This window comes from Chelmon rostratus, chromosome 23, assembly GCF_017976325.1.
Source record: "Chelmon rostratus isolate fCheRos1 chromosome 23, fCheRos1.pri, whole genome shotgun sequence".
Classification (NCBI taxonomy): Eukaryota; Metazoa; Chordata; class Actinopteri; order Chaetodontiformes; family Chaetodontidae; genus Chelmon; species Chelmon rostratus.
Genome location: NC_055680.1, coordinates 2,090,897 through 2,115,783, shown reverse-complemented (window position 1 = coordinate 2,115,783; position 24,887 = coordinate 2,090,897). Strand labels below are relative to the sequence as shown.

At 41.2% G+C, this 24,887-nt stretch overlaps 1 protein-coding gene across 1 annotated transcript in view; it reads left to right on the top strand.

Moving 5' to 3' along the window:
• Nucleotides 1-24,887, top strand: part of mllt3 (MLLT3 super elongation complex subunit) — a 47,837-nt gene that overhangs the window by 6,233 nt on the left and 16,717 nt on the right. The window contains exons 3-6 of the mRNA XM_041965242.1: nt 18,400-18,482; nt 18,589-18,732; nt 21,502-21,540; nt 22,859-22,987. Of these exons, the coding sequence (XP_041821176.1) occupies nt 18,400-18,482; nt 18,589-18,732; nt 21,502-21,540; nt 22,859-22,987 (395 nt within the window). The remainder of the gene's footprint in view (nt 1-18,399; nt 18,483-18,588; nt 18,733-21,501; nt 21,541-22,858; nt 22,988-24,887) is intronic.

The window sequence follows — 24,887 nt, the reverse complement described above, 5'->3', positions numbered from 1 at the left end:
TAGTGTGAGGAGTGGGATGGTGCTGGGAGGAAAGAGCCCATCTCAAACTAAATTGACTGGAACATCATTTTTACTTCTCTCTCTTTCACCTGATTGGTCAAAGACAGTTTTGGCAGCACAAGGCCTGAATGTATTTTTCCATCAGTTCCTTGTTTTTTTTTAATTTTCGAAAACTTAAACAATGTTGAATCCTTAAATGTCTTGACCTGACGCGTTTTGAATGCAATCCTGTGTGCTGAGATACCTCCACCTGGATCATACATAACTGACAGCAGTGTTTGATAAATGGAGGTTAGGAGTGTGAACTTAGCTCCATGATTCTGTGAGAAGGATGGCAGCAGGAAAGCGTTTGTTATGCGGACCAGGGATCCCCAATGGCCTGTCAGGGTTTCAAAGACTCCTATACACATTCAAAAATGCAGTGAAGCCTATCATTGCCGCTTGGCTCACCTGCAGGTTGAATTCACGAGGCTTGTATTGTTTAGATTTGCGTCCGCCGTGCTTTATTTGCTCTTGTAAAGATGCTGACAACAGAGGTAGGCTCGTATGACAAGCTGATAGGATTTCAAACAGCTTTTCCACATCGGTTGATTCTTTATTGCTCCGAAGACTGTCTTATCAACATGTCATCACTTTTCTGACTTTCCACGCACACACAAGGTGCAGCAGTTAGAACACATAAAGCAGTTAGAAGGAGAAAGTGATAAGAGACGGTGAGTGTAACCTACCTTCCTTCCTAACCCCAACCCGGTCCTCCCTTACTCTCAGCAGTGATTTGTTGTGCAGCTCAGAGAAGCTGCCAGACACACATTTAGATTAATGACGAATCAGTCAGTAAAGCTGCCACTGTGCTTCATTATTGCCATGCGGTTAACGGGCCAGCCTTGAGGTGTTGCCATGGTGATGGCCTAATGGCAGTGCCATCTGAACAAATGGCGGTAAAGAAGCTCTTTGGAACCAGTGAAGGGGGTGCTATTTTGGCAATAGGCGGCAGCGGCTCATGCTGCTTAAGCACCTCATTTGGAGCCTCGGCTGCCATTTAATCTACTCTGGAGATGGCATCTCTTCAAAGGTGTTTGTGATATTTCAGAGGATTGTCACTTTTATGGAAAGATGTAAGATGGTGTAATGGGAAAGAAATGGGCGAGCTTGGTGAAAAGAGTTTGAGATTTGTGGTCTGTGCAGTGCAGGAAAGATGCACAAGAGCTGAGGTTCTTTTTGTGTTTTTAAGACCGAGGTGAAACCAAGATTTCTCTCCTGGTTTCTTTTAGCTTTACTGGACAGACTCTGTAATCAAGGAAGGAACCAAACCTCTTGTACTAATGTTATGCTTTTGAGGGCGTCATCCTTGGCAGACATTAATATATTGCACTTGTTTAGAAGTTATAAATTTAGCATTGTGAACTAGAGGTGTTATGGAACAAACAAATCCACAGTTCGGTGTGTGCCTTGGCTTTGGGATTTGGTGTATTTGGCACAGCAAGAGAAACAAAAGGCAAAGATTTTTTTTTTTCCATTTATTTTGAAATTCAAAAACAAATCCATTCGTGTGAGAGCTGCTGCTGGGGCAGTGTATAATTCCTGGATGACTGCAGCTTTTGTTCATTTATACCGGATAGTGAATAATTCCTAGACAGCTGCAGCAACTTGTACTGTGCAGACACAACTTAGTGACAGATGCACAAGTGAAAGAGCGTTACAGCAGGGTTCAAACACCACAATAGATGCATTTGGGTGATGCGTCTCAAATGCTTCACATCATTCGATCTGTGATAAGACAATATTGACTAATAGTTATAACATCCCCCACATCACAGTCTCTTCTCATGTCTTAGACATCATTATATGAGCTGTACTTGTAGGGGCTATTCCAACATGGGTTGGCAAACAGATTACAACTGTCCCCCTGCCAAAGCTGCCCCACTGGAGCTCTTCAGAATGCACGCTCCACAAGTGCCAAGACACAGACCTAATTAGAGTTCATGAGGCTAATTCGACCGTAAATATTTGATTTACAAGGGTACCAATCCGAAGAAAATCGCAAACCTAACTGAACTTCCTGTACTGAGCGATTTAGGACGAACACACTTGCTGTTACACCCTTATTAGAAATTCAGACACCCGCTCCTGTCCTGTCCTCCTCTCCTTTCTGGAGGATTAGCACAGGCACATCCATTTTAACAGCAATAGCTCATCACGTTGTTTGTTCCCATTAGGAGAGTTTGTGTAAGAGGCTCTCTATTTCTGTGACCACATTGAAATGATCGAATTGTATTCACAAATTTATCTCCACCTTATTTTATGACATTTCATGACAGCTCATCCTGTAGGCTTCAGTTAACCACGGACATGGCTAATGCCTCGTCTTCATCAGGGAACCCTCCTTGCTGGAAAAAGTGAAACATCTTGTCTGAAAATATGTTTTCAAGTGTGTTGTCTTATTCGCCACAAAGTTGTAATGGCTCATCACTGCTCTGTCTGAAACTTCAGAAGCTATCTGCAGCTTCACCTCTGCACCTCCTGTCCTTCTCTGAGACATAGAAAACTTACTGGAGTCAAACTAAACAACAATAGTTGAGGGTGGAAGAGTATCTCCTTTCCTTAAAGAGAGTGCTCTGCTCTGTTAGCCAGATTGGCGACAGTATAAGCCCCTTACAGTGTACACACACATGCACACACACACACACACTCACAGAGATTGATGCATTAATGATTGGGCCAATATGTTAGCCTCTGGCCATCTCCTGGGCTCTGTGGAACATTCGCATGAAACCTTTTAACTCCCCTCATCCTCTGCTCAGGCTTAATTTGTGGCTTGTGTGCACATACCACATAAGTCAAGTCACTACAGTGACCTATACATAAGATATAGATCCTCAGGCTGAAATACTGTACGTCTCAGAAGCTGCAGTGCATTCCTTTGCTCTTTGCTGGGGCTTTACTAATGTGATCTCTCTGAGCTCTGATGATACCGTTGTTGGTCTGGCTCTGTGGGGCTATGGATAGTGCATTGGACTTATAGTTAAGCACTTGAGAAGTGATTTAAAGGTTGTGGGATGGAGTCCCACCAGAGTTGGTCTTTTGGGGGCAGCAGTAGCTCAGTTTGTACAGATTTGGCTTGGGAACTGGAGGGTCATCCAGGCCAGACTACAGTACAAAATGTGGGCTAACAGCTGGAGAGGTGCCAGTTCAGCTCCCGGGCACTGCTTCGGCACCCTCAGCAAGGCATCGAACCCTTAACTGCTTGCAGGTTATGTGACAGCCCCACCCTTCTGGCATCTCTCCAGCGTGTGTGATTGATAAAGGACCTCTTGCTTCCTTCTCAGGGGGGATGAAGGATGCTTTCCTGTACATGTGTGCATGTGCAGTTTATTTAGTCTTTTGCCTGAATTAAGTTTCACAAGTGACATCATTGCACATAACTTGTGTAATGTTATATTTCATAAAAATCTACAAATTTCTTCTGACATTAGTGAGTGTGATCTATGGTTAATGTGAGGCGGGAAGCCCTGCAAAGAAAGAAGGGAAGGATGGTTTGACCCATGCAGGCTTTTAAGAAGCACATTTAAGGTGGGAGACTAGGCGTCACTTTGCCATACAGGCCTGGTATTTATCAAGTGGCCAGAGACATGACTTCAGTTGTATGTTAATGTTTCATTGTATGTGCTTGATGTGCACAGAGTTAATTATTTAGCTAAAACTAAGCCATTATGAAGGTCTTCTGGCCCAAAAAAATGCATGCAGTTTACTAAAGACATTCCAAGACGATCCTAATGATGGGTATCGGGGCAGATTGGCACATTTTAATGGATCACCTTCAGCTAAAATACAGCTTCACCTGATCAGAGGAGTTACTGAATATATTTGCACACCAATGCAAGTGACTTGACATCTGCATCGACAAACTAATGTTACATGGATTCACTTAGATCCAACTCTGACTTTGTTTCTCATTAGCAAAGAGAGTGAAGAAAACATCTAGCAAGTGAAATAAAGTGACACGTGCTCTCTGTACTTCCACTCTGTCACTCTGTTGTTGCACCACCACAATGTGGTCTGAAGTTCCAACAAATACTCCAGCAGAGTGAGTGAGTGAGGGAGTCATAATCTTCAGTTAAACATATCACATTGATAATTTAGTTGGACCAACTTTACAGTTGTGAGTCAGGACCTGTGGTGTAAAGATCAAGTCGTTCGGTGTCGGATCCAGCCGAAACACCATGTTACAGGGGTAGACACCTTTAACATTAGCTCGGCCGCTTTCAAACTGAAAGGCTTCTATCTTGGATAGATCTTGGCTTTTTTGTTTTCTGACAGTCTCCACTTTCTGCTTGTTGGGAATTTCTCTTCCAGTTTCAACTTCCACCGTCAATACGCCGCAACAGCTCTTACTGCAACAGTTTCAGCCCTGTGCTGTAATGTGATTTATCATGCAAGCAAGAAATCTGTTTTTGTATTTGAGATAGGAGATTTGAGAAATGATTTGATTTCCCTGCTAGATTTCTCCTGCAGAAAGCAGATTTTCTGGCTGTGTAGACTAGGGCTGCAGCTAATAATTAATGTTATTGATTCATCTACAGATGATTCACTCCACTACCATAGTTTTGAGCAACTAACCGCCTGATGTATTAATCTGGTTGCTTTTTTGCAATGTGTGCATGTAAACATATCGAGTGATTACTGTTTGTGTGCTCGGCAAATTTAAAATGATTTCATGATGAGACTAAACTTTGAGGAGGAGAATTTGAATTGATTTTTATTTCAAGAGTTCATCAAATAATTTTGCCCATAGTTCTTCTGTGGTGAAACTAAACCTCTTTTTCTCCATGAACATCCAAGTAAACAGACAAACTGCCCTCAAAGGCAAATCTTCCTTATTCCTGGAAATGGACAAAGTGTGTTGCTTCTTTACCTCTGTGTCATTAATTAACTCCCAACACTTGTGGGGAGAAAGTGTCAGTGTCAGTCAGGAGCAGGGACTATTCCACATGCTGGTACAGGATCTGAAGAAATGCTGCAAGATCTTCTTCAAGATCTCTTGAGTCCAGTTTTTAGGAAAAGACTGAAAACGAATCCACAGAGCACACATCAAAGAAAGCCAGACCAATTAAGGTGATCCAGGAGATGGAACTTTGTCTACAGCCGACACATGTCCGAAACAGCAATTTCTGAGCTGGTGTTTAAAAGTGAGGTTGTATGTACAGCGTTTTCAGATGAAAATGCCCAACCTTGCGTGTAAAGGGCCCTGAGGACCCCCTACTCGTCCCCCTCTCCCAGTGTCTGGCAGAAATCAAAGAGCTGCAGGAATTTGCCAGTAATTGTTTTACGATTCCTCAGAAATCATACCTACTTGTATAGGTGAACACAAAGAAAGCAAGAGCCATGAAAGCTGCAGGCTGGCTGCTGCTGCTGGCATGAAAGGACGGGGAGGGGAGGAGGTGCAGATAGACGGGGCAGCCACCACCAAATAACAGGAACTGAGCTGTAAATGCCGGCTCTCCCTCAGCTCAGTCAATGAAAGGAGCTTGCAGGAAGTGGTTTATTGAAGCATGGTTTATATGGGCTGTCTGTTGGCAGCTCTTTCACTCCTTTGTCACTCGCCCCGACCATAAAACATTTGTCTTTTATTTACAGCACCTCCTCACACCAAAGCTGGAAGATTTGAGTCAGGAATCACTGAAGGAGCTGTGGTCTCCCTTTTATCAATGAAATAAGTGGAGCCAAAATGTGGAATTATTTACTACATTTAACAACAAACTAGCTGTTACTGTACCATTCTGCCGCTGTGGTTTGATTTCATTTATTAGTCCATTAACAGAAAATAAATCAAAATTAAGTAATTGTGGAAATCATTTCTCAAGCAAAACGCCAAACATTCTCTGCTTCCAGCTTCTCAGGATTTTCTGCTTTTCTCTATTTTACATAACTGTTAATTGAATCTTTGGGCTTGTACCATTAGTCACTTTCATCCCTGGAAAATGACATCTGCTAATTTTCAGTATTTTACTGATTCACAGAAGAAAATAAATGACAGATCAGTCTCAAATGAAAATGATCCTTTGTTGCAGCCCTGGCGAAATTCCCAGCATGTGCTAATACACTTCCTGTTTTTTATATTATATAAATGCTACATTTGTATGGCATTAGGATATGATGTTCAGCCCACAGTTCTACAAATGACATCCTGGAATACTTTTTGAAATGTATTAATTTGTTCAAAAAGAACGCAGTCGGCCTAAATCACATTCTTTTGTGCACAGTAGAAGCAGTTGTGTTACAAGCTCGATTGATTGATCTGTTGGGAAAATCCAGATGAGGAGCAGCACAACAAAGTTCACTGACTCAAGTCTTCATTGTTCAGTGGCAGAATCCCTGTTTTTTCACATTGATGGAATTGGCAAGTAATTTGGCCGTACATTGATGTGTATTTTCTGTGTAAAAAGTAGAGATGGCGGTTAGTGTGCACATGTAGTCCTGGCTGGGTGCAAGTGCAGTACAAAATCAGCATCACCCAGTTGGAAAAAGAATTCTGCCCATTAAGTTTTATAAGCTTTTGAGTATCAAAGCAGTGTTTAACTCAACAAGGTCAGACATTTTTCCCAGAAAAGACACACCTGACCAATATAAAAGCTTTTATCAAAAGGATGTTAAAACCATCATCATCATCATGCGGAGTAGACTAGACACAGTCAAATATTGAAATGAAAATGCCACAGATTGTATCAGTGGTGCTGTGCCAGTGTTAAATTGGAGGGTTGGTGCTGACACACGATTGACTGCTCCCCCGAGGATGAAAAAGTAGGGCTGTCAAATTACCAAAAATGATGTTTGATTATTCCTTCTCGGTTTTAACCATTCGAATATGTATTTTTGCGCATTATGTCTTTATGTGGGCGAACCAATACAAAGAGAAACATACTACTTGTACATTGTTTCAACATAAACATGTCTTCTAAAAGATCTACATGCCTACACATTACAAAATAAAGAAATTAAATAATGTCCTATACCACGTTGGATTACTCGCGTGTTTCATCTTGACCTACATTTCATTTTCAATCAATTGAAGTGGCGTTGTGGCCAGATTTTCTAATCGGTGCCGGTCCACGTGTCCTGTAAGTAAGTGTCCCGGACAAACAGGAGAAATTGCTGTCACATATTATCTGATAGTGGGCCCTGTTTTCCCATGCTTTTGTATCCAAGTGACTAACGGAGACAACAATGTTTGAAGTTGGTCCAGTATTTAGCAAGAGCGCTGCAACCGGCACCATCAAAATGGGCTGCAATGTAGTCCCTCTGGGTGTTTGCGCACCATCAATGTGCATGTGTATTATGCTACACAGTTGGCGTTGTTTGGAGAGGTCACCCCAGATCTTGACCTCGATGATCTCATCAGTAACTGAAGTGGAGTTTCCCCAGGATGACCAGTCTGACCCAGGGTTGGACACATGGTTCAAGAATAAAGCATCTTTATAACTTAAACAAACTGTTCTGCTCTCCTGAAATCAGACACTTTGTCCAGTCTGAAAAATATGCACATTGTTTTCTCAGCTACACTACTATCTTTTGAGCAAATAGTTTATATTGATAAAGGAATAAGCTCATATCGATGTCCGCCCTTCTCTACAATACCTGTCCTCCTCCATTGATATCTTTAGCCGAGGGTCCATGGAGGCTGCCTGGATGGCAGGGAACTGCTCCAGGAACAGCTCCACCATCAGGAACAGGCTGTTCCACCTGTTCTTCAGGTGCAGGACGACAGGATGTTCTTGAAGGCCTCGGGAGGCACAGGGAGATGGGAAAATGGTCTGTCTCTACTGTGCATCTGGGCTGCGCTACCTTGAGTGTACGTGTCAGAGGGAGAACAATACAGTCAGTTCTGAGTTTATAAGCAAGATCTGTGTGTCTGTATAATTTTACACTTTAGTTTATTTTCATTTACACTTAGAGAGGAGATGCTGCTTCTCTCCTACATCCAGCCAGGCTGGACCTCTTCAACCACACCACCTTTGCTTTGACTCGTCTTACCCACTTTGAGACTTGGTGTACAGCTTTTGAGCAGCAATATTAAGAATGTTAGCAAAGCAGCCAATTTTTCTAAGGCTCTTTATTTATTTATTAACTGCCAGGTTTTTTTTACTGCCTGCTGCATTTTCTAATGTTATGGCAACTACGTATTCCATGAATTCATCCAGAATGTCTCCTATCTCTGCGGCTACAACATCCCCTGCCTGGAATGTGTACACTGCCCTTTTATGCAGGATTTTCCTCACACATAGTGAAACTGTCAAGTAGTCCTGTGACACACTGGTCCAGCCATCTCCAGTCATAGCCACATCCCTCACGTCTTGCAGCTCTCTCTTGACATTTTCCTTCTCCACTGCATACCATGCTGGTATGAGTGTACGGTATTTGACAGTATATCTCTGCTGGGGGACTGATACTTAGGGCTTCAGGGTTATCATCATCATCTTAATACATTTCAGCTTTTGATTTAGCTAGCCGCTATGTTGGAACAAAGATTGCTGTGGTCCGTTCTTCTTCTTGCAGTCGAACTCTGAGAGACTTTCTTTCTTAGATTTATTCCATGCATGTTCAAGGGTCTTATCAAATTCATCATGTTGCCGGTCTTGGCAGCAGTGCCCTTTTTGCACACATTGAGGTGAGGTATATGCATCAAGCCTGATTAAAAATTGAGCCACACTTTTGGTCTCTTCTTAGAGATTTTTAGACCTAATGCGATGCCCAGTGTAAGCCTCTAAAACTCCAACAAGGCACACGCGCATGTGAGCCCTGTCTCTACCCATAACCAAGTGTGTTTCCTGCAGGACTTGCAGGACAGCCAATCACCACCAGCATTAATTAGATCTTGGTGCAAACATGCTGCATGCTTATTGGCTCAATGATGCTGATGAGACACTAATGAGGTATTTTTTGATACTGGTATGTACACAATTCGATCTGTGCCATAAAGATGTTGGAGTTCGATACCCAGCTCATTTGATTGGGCAATTTCTTGTTTCTTAGATGCCAATATCAATACCGATACATCTGTAATAAGCCAGTATTGGCATGGGTAATTAATCGGTCTAGCTTTAGGTGTTACCAGTCGATATGAAAATAGCTTAGGTGGAACTGGCAGTGATGTGGGAGGTGGGCGGCCGAAAGGAACAAATTAAAGTGTCAAGAGTGCAGAGATAAAGGCGAGTCTGGCTCTTTGCCATAGAAGATGATTGCAGTGGCTTCCAAGCAGGGTTGGCAGTACAGCAACATGTACCATTAGGGAATATGACTTTGTCAACCATCTGATTGTGCTGTGCCATTTGTGTCGTGGTAGCTGTCCCTGTAATGTAGGCTAATGTGGGCAAATCAATTTTTAGCTGACTTTTGAATCCACTTGATGAAACACTTCGGTTTGTCAGATTCGTCATGTGTCTAATATAGATCTAATAAGATATTTGCTTATCACAGATGTGTTGTATTGGTGAATATGTTAACCAACAAGTAACAAGAAATTGCAGTACGAAAATGCCAAAGATGTGTTTGATTCAGTGTAAGTGAAACCCTGTCGCTATGACATGACACACACACACTTATTGATACACATTTCAGTCACAATTCTGTAATAGACAAGCAATCGCTATGAAAAATCTTTATGTTAAACATATTTTGTCACCTCAGTTTAACTCCAGTTTTCCTTCATGCATCTCTTGGGGAGCTTAATGCTTAAATTCATCTTATTATGTATCAGCCTGTTAAGCTCCTCATTTAACAAGACATTTACACTGAGTTTAATATTCAAATCCAGCTTGTTGACTGCACAATGCTTGCTTAGCTGCGGACAGCTACGCAAGTAAAAGATGTTTTCTCCAAAGTTAACCAAAAAGTTCTTTTTCAACTTTATCAGTCCACAGAACATGTTTCCAAAATGCTTCAGGCTTGTTTAGAAGTTCTGTTGTACACTTTGGACCAAGCTTGTGGCGATGATGCAGGAAAGATTTTCTTTTGATGATTCTTCCATGAAGGTCATGTCTGCGCAGACATGAAGTCAGTATTTCTAAAGCTTGAAATTTTCATCACCTGGCCTCTCCTCAGGATTATTGTGAATAAGCCTTAGGACTATCAAGCCAATTAAACTCGGAGAACTATGTAAAATTTATGAGAGCTCAACTCTCTTGGGTGTCCAAACTGTTGTTTGGTGCTCCTTTCTTTTTTTTACACTGAAAATTTGTACAAAACAAATATATTGCACAAATCTTGCTTAAAAAGTTTTAATTGAATGCCTTTTTGAGATCAGTCCATCTTCTTCTCACTTAAATATTCACAATAACATAAGTTTTGACCAAGTGTGTGCAAACTTTTTTCATACAACTGTATATTTGTTCTGGCTTCTAAACCCAGAATCAGAAAGGCTATAGTATTTAATTTCGTGCATTAGCCAAAACCAGTTATTCCTCTTCGTTTGTTTTATCCATTGACATTTTTCATCATTTTTTTTACAATTCTCTAGGAAATCTACTATGTTTCAACATTTATATTGATTTATTATATCAGTTTCTGTCTTCTCTGGGTATCTCTGGAACGAGCAAGAAGAATGTGGTCACAAGATGGACATGAAGTAGGAGAGGGTTGCTGGAGGTCAGGGGCACATGGCAGGAGGGTGGTCGAGATAAGACATTTCTAATTGCAGTAGCAATTAAGAAGCTACAGCATCAGATGTCAGAATGTACGATATAATGGTTGTCTAGAGAGGATTGGGAGTCACCCTGTCCCACTGTGTGTGTTGTTTGTCTGGGATTTGCTATCAGGAGCATCCCTGTGATTTTGACCCCAACCCCCACCCCTCACTTCAATCCTCCTGTTCTCCTTTCCATCTGTGTTTGGTCCCTTGAGGTGGGTGTTGCTTCACACCTTTGTGGTTTTAGTCTGGGATGTGCATATGGTGTTGTTCATGTATAATTTCTTGTCATACAACATCTGTTTTTTTTTTTTTTTTTTTTAAAGTACGCTTCTGTCTGTGTTTTTCCGTGCTTTACTTGCTGCTGGTGCTGCTGCTTCGGGGACTGGTGGGAAAAGAGTCCGTTACTTGGTTTGTTATTTCAGATCAGCCCCAGCTTATCCAAATGAAGGTATTGTACATGATGAGAAATGAGGAGTGTATGCAATTGTCCTGACCCCCGTTCAACCTTTAACCGCCCCACTCTTGCCACCTGTTGGACCACTTAACTAGTGAGCTGGCTTATAACACAGTAACTTGATGTTTCTTGCATTCTGGCAGACTAATCTTGATCCCGTTTGTGTTCAAGGGTCTTGTTAGCTGGCTAGCGTGAGGTCGTTTGGGTCATCAGAGGTCCTGCAGGACTAAAGCGAAAAAACTTAAGTGTGAGGTTGTTTTTAAGGGACTGTGCTCAGTCGACCAGAGACGCCACCCCTACTAAGCTGTTAATCACCACCCACCATTGTTAGCAGCTACTACTCAGTGTTTTTAGGCTGCTATTCTGTCATATGATTGTTGTTTGTTCCACAAAACGTGTGGTGCTCTGCGTTAATTTGTATTTCCAAGACATCAGATTCACGTTATTTCTTTGCCGTCGACTTGATTTGTCAGGATCAGGCCTGGGTTTTCAAACCTCAGCAACCTTGGTCCCACGAAGGACCAACCGAAATGGCTCCATAGCATTGTCTTGAGTATCATAGTTTGACATTTACGTGACATTTAGTCATGTATCTTGTCAGATATTTACCCAGTTAAGTAACTTTTTATTCACTATTTTAAGTTCTTGGTTGTGTGTGAGAAATTTGGCATCCTCTGTAAAATGAAAAAAGTATATTTAAAGGATATTTAAGTTGTCTAAGTAAGGCATTCAAAAGTATCTGTAACACACGCAAACAGCGCTGTTTTTCAGACGATGCTGCCGTTAAGATACCTGGCAGAGTCCAGGCATTCCTGCATCTGCAGTGGAGTTGGCTTCACTGGACCGGTACCTCATTAAAAAAGCTCCAACTGTTCCAGAAGAAAGCAACCCAGATCCTGGGCCATCACCAATGCCACCCCCAGCAAATAAGACTGCAAAGAAAGTAGCTGCTTCTGCAACTGAAAAATGGAGTTGGTGTTGGAGTGGTGAATAAGACTCTCCTCTTTTGTAAATCACGCAGGGCTCACCCATCCAAACATAGCTGGACAGCTAAAAGCTAATCATGACTTAAAGTAAGCAAGCAGATAAAAATGCAGCTCACTGTCACCAAACAAGCATGCATTATCAATTTGTTAATGATAAGAAACACAACAACGCTAGAGACTGATAACACAGTCAGTTAGCTAGCTAACATAGCTAACTCTAATGTTACAGTCGACATGTGGGTCTTGCCAACTGGTGGCTGGATTGAATGATCAGTTGGGTGATTGACCAGACAAATGTTACTGAGCTCACTGCACCCAGTGAAGTAAGCTTGTAAATCCCAAATCTAGAAAATATTTTTGCAATGATGCAGTGCTGAATATTTTGGCCTTTAACTTTAATTCATCCATGCTCAAAAGATCAGCAGGGCTAAATTTGGGGTTGAAATACAGTGTGCTAACATGTTCAACTTCAGTTATTCCCAGAACTGTAGCAAAAAGGGAATATTACACTAATTTTGGCTGTTGTGACAGTACAAGTCAGTACTAGTATGTAATTTTGCAAAACACCTGAGGCTGTGGCATGCAGTGCATGCACAAGAGAAATGTTTGCCTTCAGGGCTTTCTGGCATTCTGACCCTATTCTGTACACATCCAGATGATTGCTCACTTCTCTTTGGAACAGCAATAGTGGCCTTGTTATTTACTCATGTTGACACAAGGGGTGATTACTGAACACATTTTAATCTGGGCTCATTTCACTGTAAAAACAGCAACCTCATGCACTAATTACTATTTTTGGCTGGACAGCAACAGCAGGGCCAGCAATACAATTGTCTGTGACTGACTGAGTAGCTGAGTGATGAAGTTGCACCGCTGGTGTGGCCAGCTGAATGAGTTTCCCCGTTAGCCGTAGCTCTTTCAAAGTGAATCTGCATCAACGGTTTTCTATAATGTCATCAGGCAGCATTTCCAGCGAAGGGTTTTCTGTTAAGTCTTCAGAGTTCATCTGAATTCACATGTATCCACCTGCCATCCACCTGAGCAATATTTTCTCAGATTCAGAGACACGGACATTTCACTCCCCCTTTACTGGTCCCTGTAGGCTATATTGCCTTTTAAATTCTGTCAAGCAGTACAAGCTTTCCAGGTGATTTCTTTGTCGTCTGTTGTTTTGAAGTATGAATGTTTTCTTTAATGATTTACTTCAACAATTGGAGAGGCTGCTTTCAGTGATTTCAACTCTCCAGGGGACGAAGGCCAAATTAAATTCTTACCTTCTGACGTACATTTGTTTAGACCGCTCTGATGGAGCTCAGGATTGATCAGGATTCACAGTTTCACTTGATGAACATGAACTGATGTGTAGAAGAACACAGAACATTAAGTGACATTAGATCCTGACCAATCCCGTCTCCGCATCAGTAGATTTAAATAATCAATGAAGTCACGCTGCTGTGCCTCTTGCGTAAATGTGCACAGCGTCTCTCTTGATGTGAAAGATGCTGAACGCTGTTTTGCCCTCCTGCAATCTATCACTATTAATCAGAATGTTTTGCTTGATTGTCAACATAACCTGCTGTTCCATCTAAACTATCGCTCATTTAAACCAAAAATCTCTGAGTATTTGACATGAAATGATCCCTGTGCCAAATATTTTGTCTCCTGTTCCCAAAATAGCGAGCATCAAATAATAATGATCAAAACGAACAGTCAAAGTTAGTATGAACAGCTGGTTAAATAAACAAAGTAATAATATACATACGCAGTCCAACCATATACTGTGTTTTCCCCTAGTCTTGGTAAATGCCCCCGAAATTCTCTAAGTGCCCCAGTTTTGACAGTGCGGGGAAAAGTTGCCCAAATATTTTAAAAATGTCCTGCACTCGGTACACTGGTGTTAAATTCAGGTTTAACACAAGCACAACCCCAATTCCAAAATCAAAGTATTGATTACTGCAGCCTTACGCTAAAGTACATGTAGTGAAATGTTTAAAATATTCCTCAGGTGGCAGAGCTCAAATGATTCGATTTGACAGGAAAGGACAGGTGTGTAATAGTGATCTAAGTACTGTTTACTTTATATGGACTTCTAGTTAGAACCCAACCCACACTGGGTGTTTAAATCCAACAGTGACATATGAGAGATTTAAAAAATCCAGTTGATTTTTGATAAGAATATCTAAAATATAAGGCAGATGAGTGAGGAAATGTCAGTGTTCTCTGCTTAATATAAATTGTCATGCGTTTTCTTTCTCTACGCCATAATTTTTTGCACAACTTTATGCTGAGATGAACGTTTCCATTAGGATGAAGAGGGATTAACAGTTAATTAGCGAGCGGAAGGAGCTCATATTTGAGCCACAAGCCTCACTAAAGAATTTCTTATTTTCAGTCTTGTCTTTTGTTTTATGGACAGGTCTGCCGTCTAGCCTGGCCTCATTACAAACCAGTCTGTGTAGAACGGGCAAATACATAGTGACTGGCATTGTTCTGTGATTGGCATCTGGGTTTAAACCAAGGCCATGTTAATAAACGACGCAGCTCTGTCCCTCTTTGAAAGCTTCTGTGACCACCGGCAAGTTTTCTGTTACAGGTCAGCGGTTGCATTGTACATCTGTGCCTCTCAGACGCTCCTTCAGATAATATTAACCTTTTCAACCTGAACTACTGAACCCCAAGCCAAGATGCTGCTCTGACTTCTCCCTGATATTAGCTGGGTTTGCATTGTGTCTTCATGTAGCTTCAGGGTTTTTATTTTCACATTTTAACCGTAACGTTACCTGTTATTTGCAATCTGTGGAGAGGGAAAGATTGTTTTTTTTTCTTGACAGTGAGTTTAGACAGTATTCACAGACGGTGTTCATTGCTAAAGTATAGTAATAACTGAAATGTCGGCGTCATTGTTTTAGTTTTTTGTTTTCTGTTTTAAATATTAATGAAAGGCAGGTCAGGGACACGCTGTCATCAAACCTACATGCTAAACATGTCAGGGTTAGATCAATTTAGTTTCATATCTAAAATGCTTAAACAATAACCAAACTCATCAAAAGTATTGCTTATACCATGTGAAAAAATTAGTTTTCAATTTCTGAGTTCAAGGTGACGTCTTCAAATGGTTTATTTTGTTTTACCAACATCCCAAAACCCAAAGATACTCAGTTCACATTGACACAAAATAGAAAAGCAGCGAATCCTCACCTCGGTGAAGCATTGTTTTGCTTTAAAAGTCACTAAAATTATTAATTGATGAAAAAACTACTCATCCATTTTCTGCCGGTCCATTGATCGACTAATGATGTTAAAGGAGGGGATCCACATTTCAGGCAAGAGCGCTTTTCTCTACTGTAAAACACTGCACCACTGACATGATATCATACAAATTTATCTAGTTTTACTGCATGAGATTTTTATTCTCAGAATGCTTATAAGTTTATATTGACAGTAAGTTGTGTATTGGCGTACAGAAGTGCGACTAAAATATAATTATCAACTAATTAAAAGTATTATTTTTCCATGGTGATAACTAGGGCTGCTCTGTTTATCTCTTTTTCCCTATAAAATGGCAGTAATAGTGATAAATGTCCATATAATTTCCAATTGTCCAATTATTAATATTAATATTATTAATTTTACATTATTCAATATTAATATAAGTGTTTTGTCTAACCATAAGTCAAAGATATTCAGTCTACTATCATACTGTATGTGACAATGACAGGCTACTTCAAGTTCATACATTTTGAGGGTGAAACCAGCAAATTCTTCCTAAAAAGCACTAGGAAATGATTGTAAAATCACCAACAACTTACCAGAAATGGCAGCATAGAAAATCTAAACATAATATTTGAGGTAATTTAGAAACAGTGTCTCCGTCACAGGCAGTATGATCAAACAATAACTGTAAAATGTCCCGCTCAGTAAATACATTGGTCGGTATTCTTCCATAACCAAATGTAAGGAATTCTTATCATGTTTATTCATGTTGTATATTTTGGTTTTAAAGGGAATATCTACCAATATACTGTTTAATACTGATTTTGTCACTCTGTTATTGACATCAGTGTCTGCACTGAAAATAACTCTACATGACCTCACGTCTGACCAGTTATTCCTAAATGACTAAGAAAAATATACCAACACATGTACAGAGCTGATGTGCCCGAGTGTGAATTTTTCTTTCCATTGCGATGCGGTTCAGCTCATCTCCTTCTCCGCCTCGGTTCGTGTAAAGGTGTGGTGGTGAATGGGCTCTTTTAGCTGGACGTAATTGAACCTGACCCACATGCACAATTAACTCTAACCCATAATATTTGCTCAGTGGTATTGGGTTTTGGCTGGCTCGGCCCCAGCGGTGAGGTCGACCTCGGCGTAGTCAGCTGAGCCATCAATCACTGCTGCTCCCTGAAGGGGCAGCGCTCCAAGAAGAAACAGGAGAGCACAGTGATGATCTGATGGGTGCCAAAGCCTGGTCAGTACTGAGGATGACTTAAGGTATTTCCAAGGTCTCCTGCATCCCTGAAAGCCAAGCTGTCAGTTGTATATTAGAACTGAAGTTTGACACAGAATGCTTGGTCATATATTTTGTCTGTTTACATTATATCATGATCAGTTATATCCTGATTTTTAGATAATTTAAGATTTATTCGTTTTAAACTGTTATGAACTTCTTTTCATGGTGTTATTACACACTCTAATCCCACATTTCCTCCCAGAAACCTCCATCTCTGTTCATATTGGTTTATATTGGTTTATTGGTTGGAGTACTGTTCCCCCTGCTACCCCCCTCCACTGGCCTCACCTGTCATTCAGCCTCTCAACGGGAACTTTCCCCACACAGACCACGATCCTCCTGTCAACACAGCATTTAGACCACAGTGTGCTAACTCTGCAAGCCAAATCAGCTGAAAATATGGACACGACTTGTCATAAGTTTGCCGTCCACAACATCCGATCTCTCGCCAACAAAGCCACTGCGGTCAGTGACATCATCACAGATCACAAACTGGACTCTTTCAGCTAAAGCCTCCTATTATACAGGCATCATCAATACAGGTGAAGGGAAAACTCGACCCTCTCCTCCACAGTGAAAAGGTTACTCAATCCACCTGAAGTCAGGATGAACAGAACATTTTTCAGCTTTTTCTATTAAAGCTGAAAAGAAGAGCCGATCAATCATTTGATTTGTTAATCAACTAAACAGTCTTCTTCTTATCAATCACACAGTTAATCAGCTGATACAGAAAATAATCATCAGATTAGTCAATAATGAAAATAGCCATTAGTTGCAGCCAAATTGCAATTGTCTTTATTTAGCTGTGAGTGGTTTTAAATAGTGCTTATTTGTATCATCACTGCACATGAAATTCTTATCTGGCCCCCTGGGAAGCAACTAATGAGGATGTATGATCCATTATAGGATGTAATGGATGGTACCAAGTTTTTGCTTTGTTTTGTTTTTCTGGAAGGAACATGTGAGCTCAGCCTGAACCAGTTTCACGTTTCACGCTGGATGTTACAGACTTGCCTTCCATTCATGCTGTGCATCCGAGCGACGTTATCGACAGATGAACCAAAGCTAAGAGCAGCCCTTGTGTGTACTTTCAGTAAACACACTCAGGTCTCCACATACATGGACTTAATTGGTACTTCTTGTGTGGAGTCCGCTGAGAGTGAGGCTGACAAACACACTCCTCCAGGGAAGAACACCTGAGCTCTAGCAGAGTGTGTTTGTCTTTAAAGGCCCACGGGGATGAGGAGTCTTCACCTTGTCATGAGCTGGGTGGATTCACAAGCTTTAAAGGCCCTGGTTCTAATTTAAGCCAGGTTTTTTTTTTTTTTTTGTATTGATATCAGCGCAGCTAAAGAAAATGAGAGTTAATGAGATCTCACGAGAATGGAGCTGCAGGTTTAGTGGCTCAGTCCATTCTGTGACACGCTGAAAGACTTTCAAAAGCAATCGCGGTGGTTTTCATGTACTACTCGGCCTGATTTTTGTGCACAGAATGGTGAGAATGTGATAGATGTAATAATAGTTAGGACTGTTGGTGTTCAGCAGAGCGCCTGTCCCTCAGCAACCACTACCAGACACACACACACACACACACACACACACACACACACACAGGCTGCTGCCATGCACTCAACAGTGTTTGGATGAGGGCAGCTGCTTTGTATTTCATGGAACAAGGTGAATTTAAACCGGCCTTTCTGTTTTGCTAGTCACCTTGTGTTGAAGGTCGATGGTCTCTCTTAAACAGCAAATTTCTTTTTGATTTCAGTGTGCAAGGATCCACCGTACAAAGTGGAGGAGTCCGGATACGCTGGCTTCATCTTGCCTATTGAAGTTTACTTCAAAAACAAGGTACAGTGTCACTCACCAGCAAACTGAACATAATGTTGGCTAAGTTCTCATCGATTGATCGTGACCTCTTTTCTCTCTCTCTGGGTGGATCACCACTTTTCCTTAGGAAGAACCGAAGAAAGTTCGCTTTGATTACGACCTGTTCCTCCACCTGGAGGGCCACCCGCCTGTCAATCATCTCCGCTGCGAGAAGCTCACCTTCAACAACCCAACAGAGGAGTTTCGTAGGAAGCTACTGAAAGCCGGAGGGGTAGGAGTGTGAGGGATTGAGTGACGTTTCTTAATGTGATACAGAAACCTCTACTGCAGCTTTATAACAGGAAAAACATTCTCTCTATTTGTCCATGGAGAGTCAGTGGAGATTGTTGTTTTCCAGAATTACTCTTGTAAACACTCATACAGTGTCACACATACTTCTACAACATCAATCTGCAATTTGCTTTCTTAAACTGGTGGTCACTGAGGTCAACAACCTTGCAAAGGTTACCTTAAACTTGTTTGAGACTAACCATTCATGCAGCGGTCCACAAACTCTAAGATTCCTGATCCAAATAATTAGTTATATTATGAAAGGACACGGCTGCTGATTTTCTTACTGTCAACACTTCCCATGAAAGATCTAACTGACAATGTAGCGCTGCCCCGTGAACGTGGATGATTGGAGTGAAGAGTCAACTTGCGTTTTGCATCATTGTACACAGAGCAAGTCAGGAGCAACAGAATGGAAGGATGTAAAGTTGACAAACCGAGTCACAAAACGACATGACAAACTGATGGAAGTAGAGAAGAGAGCAGCATGGCTTGTTTCCGTCCACTGCTCCGACACTCTCAGCTCCGGAGCTGAATGTGAGCGAAGTCTGCTAAACTAGTTTGGAACCAGATGCTGGTACAAACGCCCCTCATCCACTGTGACTGAGTGTTCGGCTCACAGAGCTGTCAGAAGCCCGGCTGGAGAGACGCTGCATGATGCACTAGAATTTTATAACTCAACTATGAGCAGAACGCACACTTATTATTTCTCTGTGTGGAAATCTGATGTTTTTGCATCGTAGATAATGAACAAAGGCTTTAACGTGTGTCTTACAGAAAAAAACATGAGACTAATTCAGGCTAATTCAGGAGTTTGGTGTTGGTCGGCTGCTCTGCAGCTGAGCTGTACTGTTACTAACTGGGCATTTTCTGAAACAACTGGACATGGTAGTTTCATCAAATGTCACTCACACTGGAAGAAATAGTGCATTTGTATTTGGGGACTGCTTTCAGCAGCGGATTTATCCACATTTGGTGCTCCAGTGAGGACAGTGTATGTCACCTAGGGCATGGCACAGAAGAATAAGATACATCAGGCATTGATGCAAACACAGTACTTTGGTTGCAGGATCCGGTCATTGTTGGCTCTGCACATGGGATTTGTTGACAGTACATCACCAGACTTATCCTCATATTAATCATATTAAAATGTTTCTGTCAACATACACCAGTTAGCAGCTCAATGGCTCTCTCATGCTGGAGGAGTGTAATCTGACAAATGATGCCAGATTTTAGTCAATGGCATAGTCACATTTTTTTTTCCAGACGTGAGAAACTGCTCTTTGTTTAACTCCGAGGCAGCACAGCTGTTATTCACAGGAGTAGTGTGACTGTGAAGACCAAATGTCATTCTGTTACAGTATAGTAGGTGTAACCTAACCACTCCTGTTATCTGTTTCCTACTCTGAAGAGGCGGCTTTATTGTTTGACCACTATTGTCTGAGCTTTTCTTAGATTTTATCATTTTATTGAAGAATTATTCTTCAATATACAGAATATATTATGAAACCTATACAATGCAGAATAAACAACTTTAAAGATCAGCTGTTCTAGTCATTACAGCTCTCCATAGTTACTACAGTTGTGATAAACTGGCATCAGTTAGCTTTTAGATGTTTCTGTGGATGTCCCCAGTCCATTGTTGTCAGTTGATCCCGATCCAATACAGAGTCCAAAATCATATTTACCTAAATGTTAATTAAGTATGTATATTGTCGTATTGAAATAACAGCTACGAAATTTGGCCCACCTTACTTCTCAGGTCTTGGCTCAAAACTATGAAGCTCATAAGCTGAAATTATTAATGGAGATGAAAGTTTAATGTGGAGAATGTGATTCCTGAAACGGGACATGGTGCAATGAGCTGCAGCAGAGAGATGTCGCCTCACTGTTTTGAATTTGTGGGAAACACTCAGTCCACTTGCTGGTGTACAGCGGTGCTTCTGTTACCTCATAGACAATCTTTGGATGAGTGCACCATCTTGCAGAGAGCACAGAAAGCCGACAACAGGCAAGCTGCCCCCAGCATTGTTTGTCATTTTAAATGATGAAAGAGATGGTCTGTGCCAGCTAAAAATGAGAATCTGCAGGCTGACTGTTGTGTTAATTGCTCTTTGCTAATAAGAGAGGAGAGATAACAGCTTCATTACAGTCTGAGCGAGCTGAGTCAGTGACCAGTGCAACCAAATAATGTTTCACATTCTCTGATTTTCACTCGCATGTGAAGCAAGATGCTTGCAGTGTAGAGGCCAGCTGTCATTAAGGAGAGCAATGCTGCAGCATTAGTAGGCTGATGTGGACAAAATACAGCAGAGTTCAGTAAAGACAGGATCAGATTTTGATCTGCTTTATGGCCAGATATCAAGCCTTAGGATCGCCTTGGGACACGCAAGTTGCTTCCTCAGTGTTGGGTGCAGTCAGTCTGTTGGCCCACGGCCAGAGGACCCCTGTAGTCTGGAGGTTTTATGACTGGAGCTAAGTGCTCTGTATTTACTTTGCCCAGCACTCCTGTCTTAGCTTCGGAAAGGACTCAAGTGCTGACACAGATCATGTTGAATCTCACATTCTCTATTGTCAGGACGAGAGACTGGAGGGTTTTCAGTGTCGTTACTCTGTACGTTTCATTTAGTTCTAAGTATCTTTACCCCCCTGTGTTCCACAGATTTGGACACTGATAAATAATACTTTTGTTTGTCCCTCTCTTAAACAGCAACGGGATCCCCACAAACGAAGTACAGAAGACTCAAAAGTAAGATTTCCAGCATGCTTTGGGTGGAAAAAACCTGTAGATTTGGACACCTCTACAAAGTGGTTTCAGATTTTTGCTTTTTGTGTAATGATACCAGTACTCGTGGCCGGGAGACTTACCATCGTGTTCCCCAGCACTCTGATACAGTCACACTGAAGCAGCTGTGTTGTCTTTACTTGCATATTCTGGCCATCTTTCTTGCCCTGTAATGTCTGCAAGACGTTCCAGCAGAAACACGCAGCTTTACGTGTTAGAATGTTTGCTGTGTAGACATTTGAGGCTCTTGGTATTGAAGATGGTAATGCACTAATGCACAAGAGTTACTGTACTTTCTAAAAGATTCTAGATTGATTACATCGGTTTTCATTCGTTTGAAGAGAGTGAGGTCTCAGTATTATTTTAAAAAACAATACTTACCAAGACCTCTAAAGTTCAACAGTTAACTTGTTGTATCTTATTTGTTGAATCCATGCCAAAAGGACAATTTGGGCTCAGCACTCTGACTGTTCGTATGCAAACACAAGCCGGGCACAGTAATAAACGTTTGTGTACGGTTTAAACAAAGTAGATGTGTGTAAATTAGAGGACTTTAGATGTGTTAGTAGGTGCGTTTTTTAATTTTGGACAGAGCCAGACTAGTGGCTTCCCCCTGAAACCAGCCTTTATACTAAGATATGCTAATCACACCCTGGCTCCAGCTCTGAACACATCGACATGAGTTTGATATCAAACACCTTATCTCACTCTCAGAATTTTGAACCATTTGTTTAAGACTTGAATTGTGATACTATAATAGTGCTAATAATAACAGAAATGCCACAAATGCGTTCTCTTTTGAGTAGGACTGGGTATCATTTGCAATATTCTTTGCCAAAATATTGACCAGAGTCAGTTACACTCCTAACCATTAAAAATACACCCCACAAAAGTGCAATATGTACAAATGATATGTTGCATTAATAAATCAAGTACTCACTTGTAGCCATTCTTGGCAGTTTATTCAGGTTTAGTCAGTGTTAGAACAGGAAATCAGCTGGTGTAAGGGATCCCTGTAGTGCACATTGTCAGATTCCTTGGCACATATATTTTCCCATAAAAAGTTGATTTTTAAACGAGGAATGTCCAATCAAATTCATAAACAAGGCGAGGAATCTGGCCAGGCATTCAAAGCCAGCTTTCAGTACTTTTCAGACCTCATGACGGCGCTGAAAGGATTTAACTTTGATACCCAGCACTACTTTTCAACTTCACCCAAAGCAAAATCTTTCAAAGCAAAGAGGCCTCTGATCATTTTGGTTTGTTGCTGTTCCTCTGGCAGGTGATGGTAATGCAGGAGGGCTCCTCCTCCCTGTTCGGCCAGCACCTGAAGCTGCCTACACTTCCCAACAGCTCGCTGATGTCCACCTTCTCTGACCCAAAGAAGAGCAAAAGCTTCCACGGGTCAAAGGTCAGTGTTGTTTCCAGACACAGCCTGGAGCTAAACAACCTTCTCCTCCGCCTCCACTCTCGGCCCCACCCGGCTCTGAAACTTTTTACCCCTTCAAAGTCTGCAGTCCCTAATCCCCCCACATATTTGGCAGGTTCAAAGACGTCCAATATATTTAAACTCAGGGATTTCAAAGACATCCCACTTTGGCTTAAGCAAACCATATCTTGGCTGCCGCTCGGCCATAAGCACTTACTCCACTGACTCAGACGTGCTGTGAATCTTCGACAACCTGTGGGACTGAAGAAGCCCACGGTTTGCTCAAATGTCCTTTAAAGCTTGCTGTGGACTGAAGTTTTAGACAATAACGTTGTGCAAAGTCAGTGAAGAGAATTGAAGGGGGAGATGGAGAAAAGGCCTAAATGATGGCCCGAGCAGCTACACGTGCGATTTGAGATTATGTTTTGCAGCATTAAATCATGTGTGTCAATAAGCTCGCATGTTGTTTCCATTATGTTATTTTTAGTCCCTTTTAAATAGTGTCATTTAAGAGCCAGGTTAGGAGAGGCCCATTTCACATGGAAACAGTTTCCAGTCTAAACACAGTGTGTGTGATGAATTACTTGTGGAGCAGGGGGTCACACACTCACGCACGCACACACACTCTCTCGCTCGTCCTGAATGCTTAAGTTTTACGCCATTATTCATATATATAGTATTTAATATAAAATTGTGTATTTCAAATAAGATAAGCCTTTAATGAGTAAAACGTACATGTTTTCCAGCACATATCTGTCAACACTGGGATTTGAAAATGAGGGAAAATTTCTGGGCCAGTGGCCTGTGTCCTCCCGCCATCCTTACCACAACATGCCCCTTACATTTAGACGAGGGTACACACATCGAATCCTAAAATCACCACGAGGATTGGATTTATTAGGTGGTCAGACTCAGATACCTGATTGAGAGTAAAAATCAATTTCAGTTCAGTTCAGTTTTATTTATATAGCACCAAATCACAACCGAAGTTGTCTCAGGACACTTTACATTTAGAGCAGGTACAGACCAAACTCTTTATCTACAGAGACCCAACAGTTACCTCACGAGCAAGCACTTGGCTCATGAAATGCTGTGAACATCCCTGTGTTATATAAATGAAAACACAAAAGCACATGTAAATTCAGTAGTTCAGTTGTGATGTCAAGAGGCTACCAAATGAGACATGACTGATGTTGCTCTTCATTAGGTATGGTTGAGCCTCTTCCCATTTGGTGAGATACTTGCACAAACTTTTAGACTTTTTGGTGTATATATATATATGCTCTCTAAAATATACAGTATTAAAATACAATAAAAGTGATAATTGATATAATGTACGCTGGTCTTAAAAAACCTTGAATTCAGTTTCCTCATAAAAGGCCTTAGAAGGTTTTAAAACTATTTTTAATTGACAGTTTTGAGTATTTTCACTTGCTGCTGTAGTCATTAATTGTATTAATTTCTATCATCAGGAATTATTATTTACTGGGAGGTGCTGACAAAAATGTAATGTAATAATAAATCATTTTAGGCCTGCACCTGCACAGGTTTTCCACCATACTTAAATCTTTTTTGCTGGTATGATTGTGAAACTGATATTAAAAAACTCTTAAAAAGTCTTAGATCTAAGTTGCTGAACCCCTCTGAAACCCTTTATATACGTAAGGCAATTCCTAAAAATGTATTCAGTATCTGTTTGTAATTATCATGTGCTTTCAGTTCCACTCCGACAGTATTATTATTATAGGCCCTTCAGTGATTTACATCAACTTGGGTCACCTGCTAACCTCCCAATGTCACGGTGCTGAAAGGTTTGTTAAAAAGTGCCACTTTAGTGATCTCTTGAATGTTGATGGTGGTAGAGGCACTGTGTGTCCCCTCC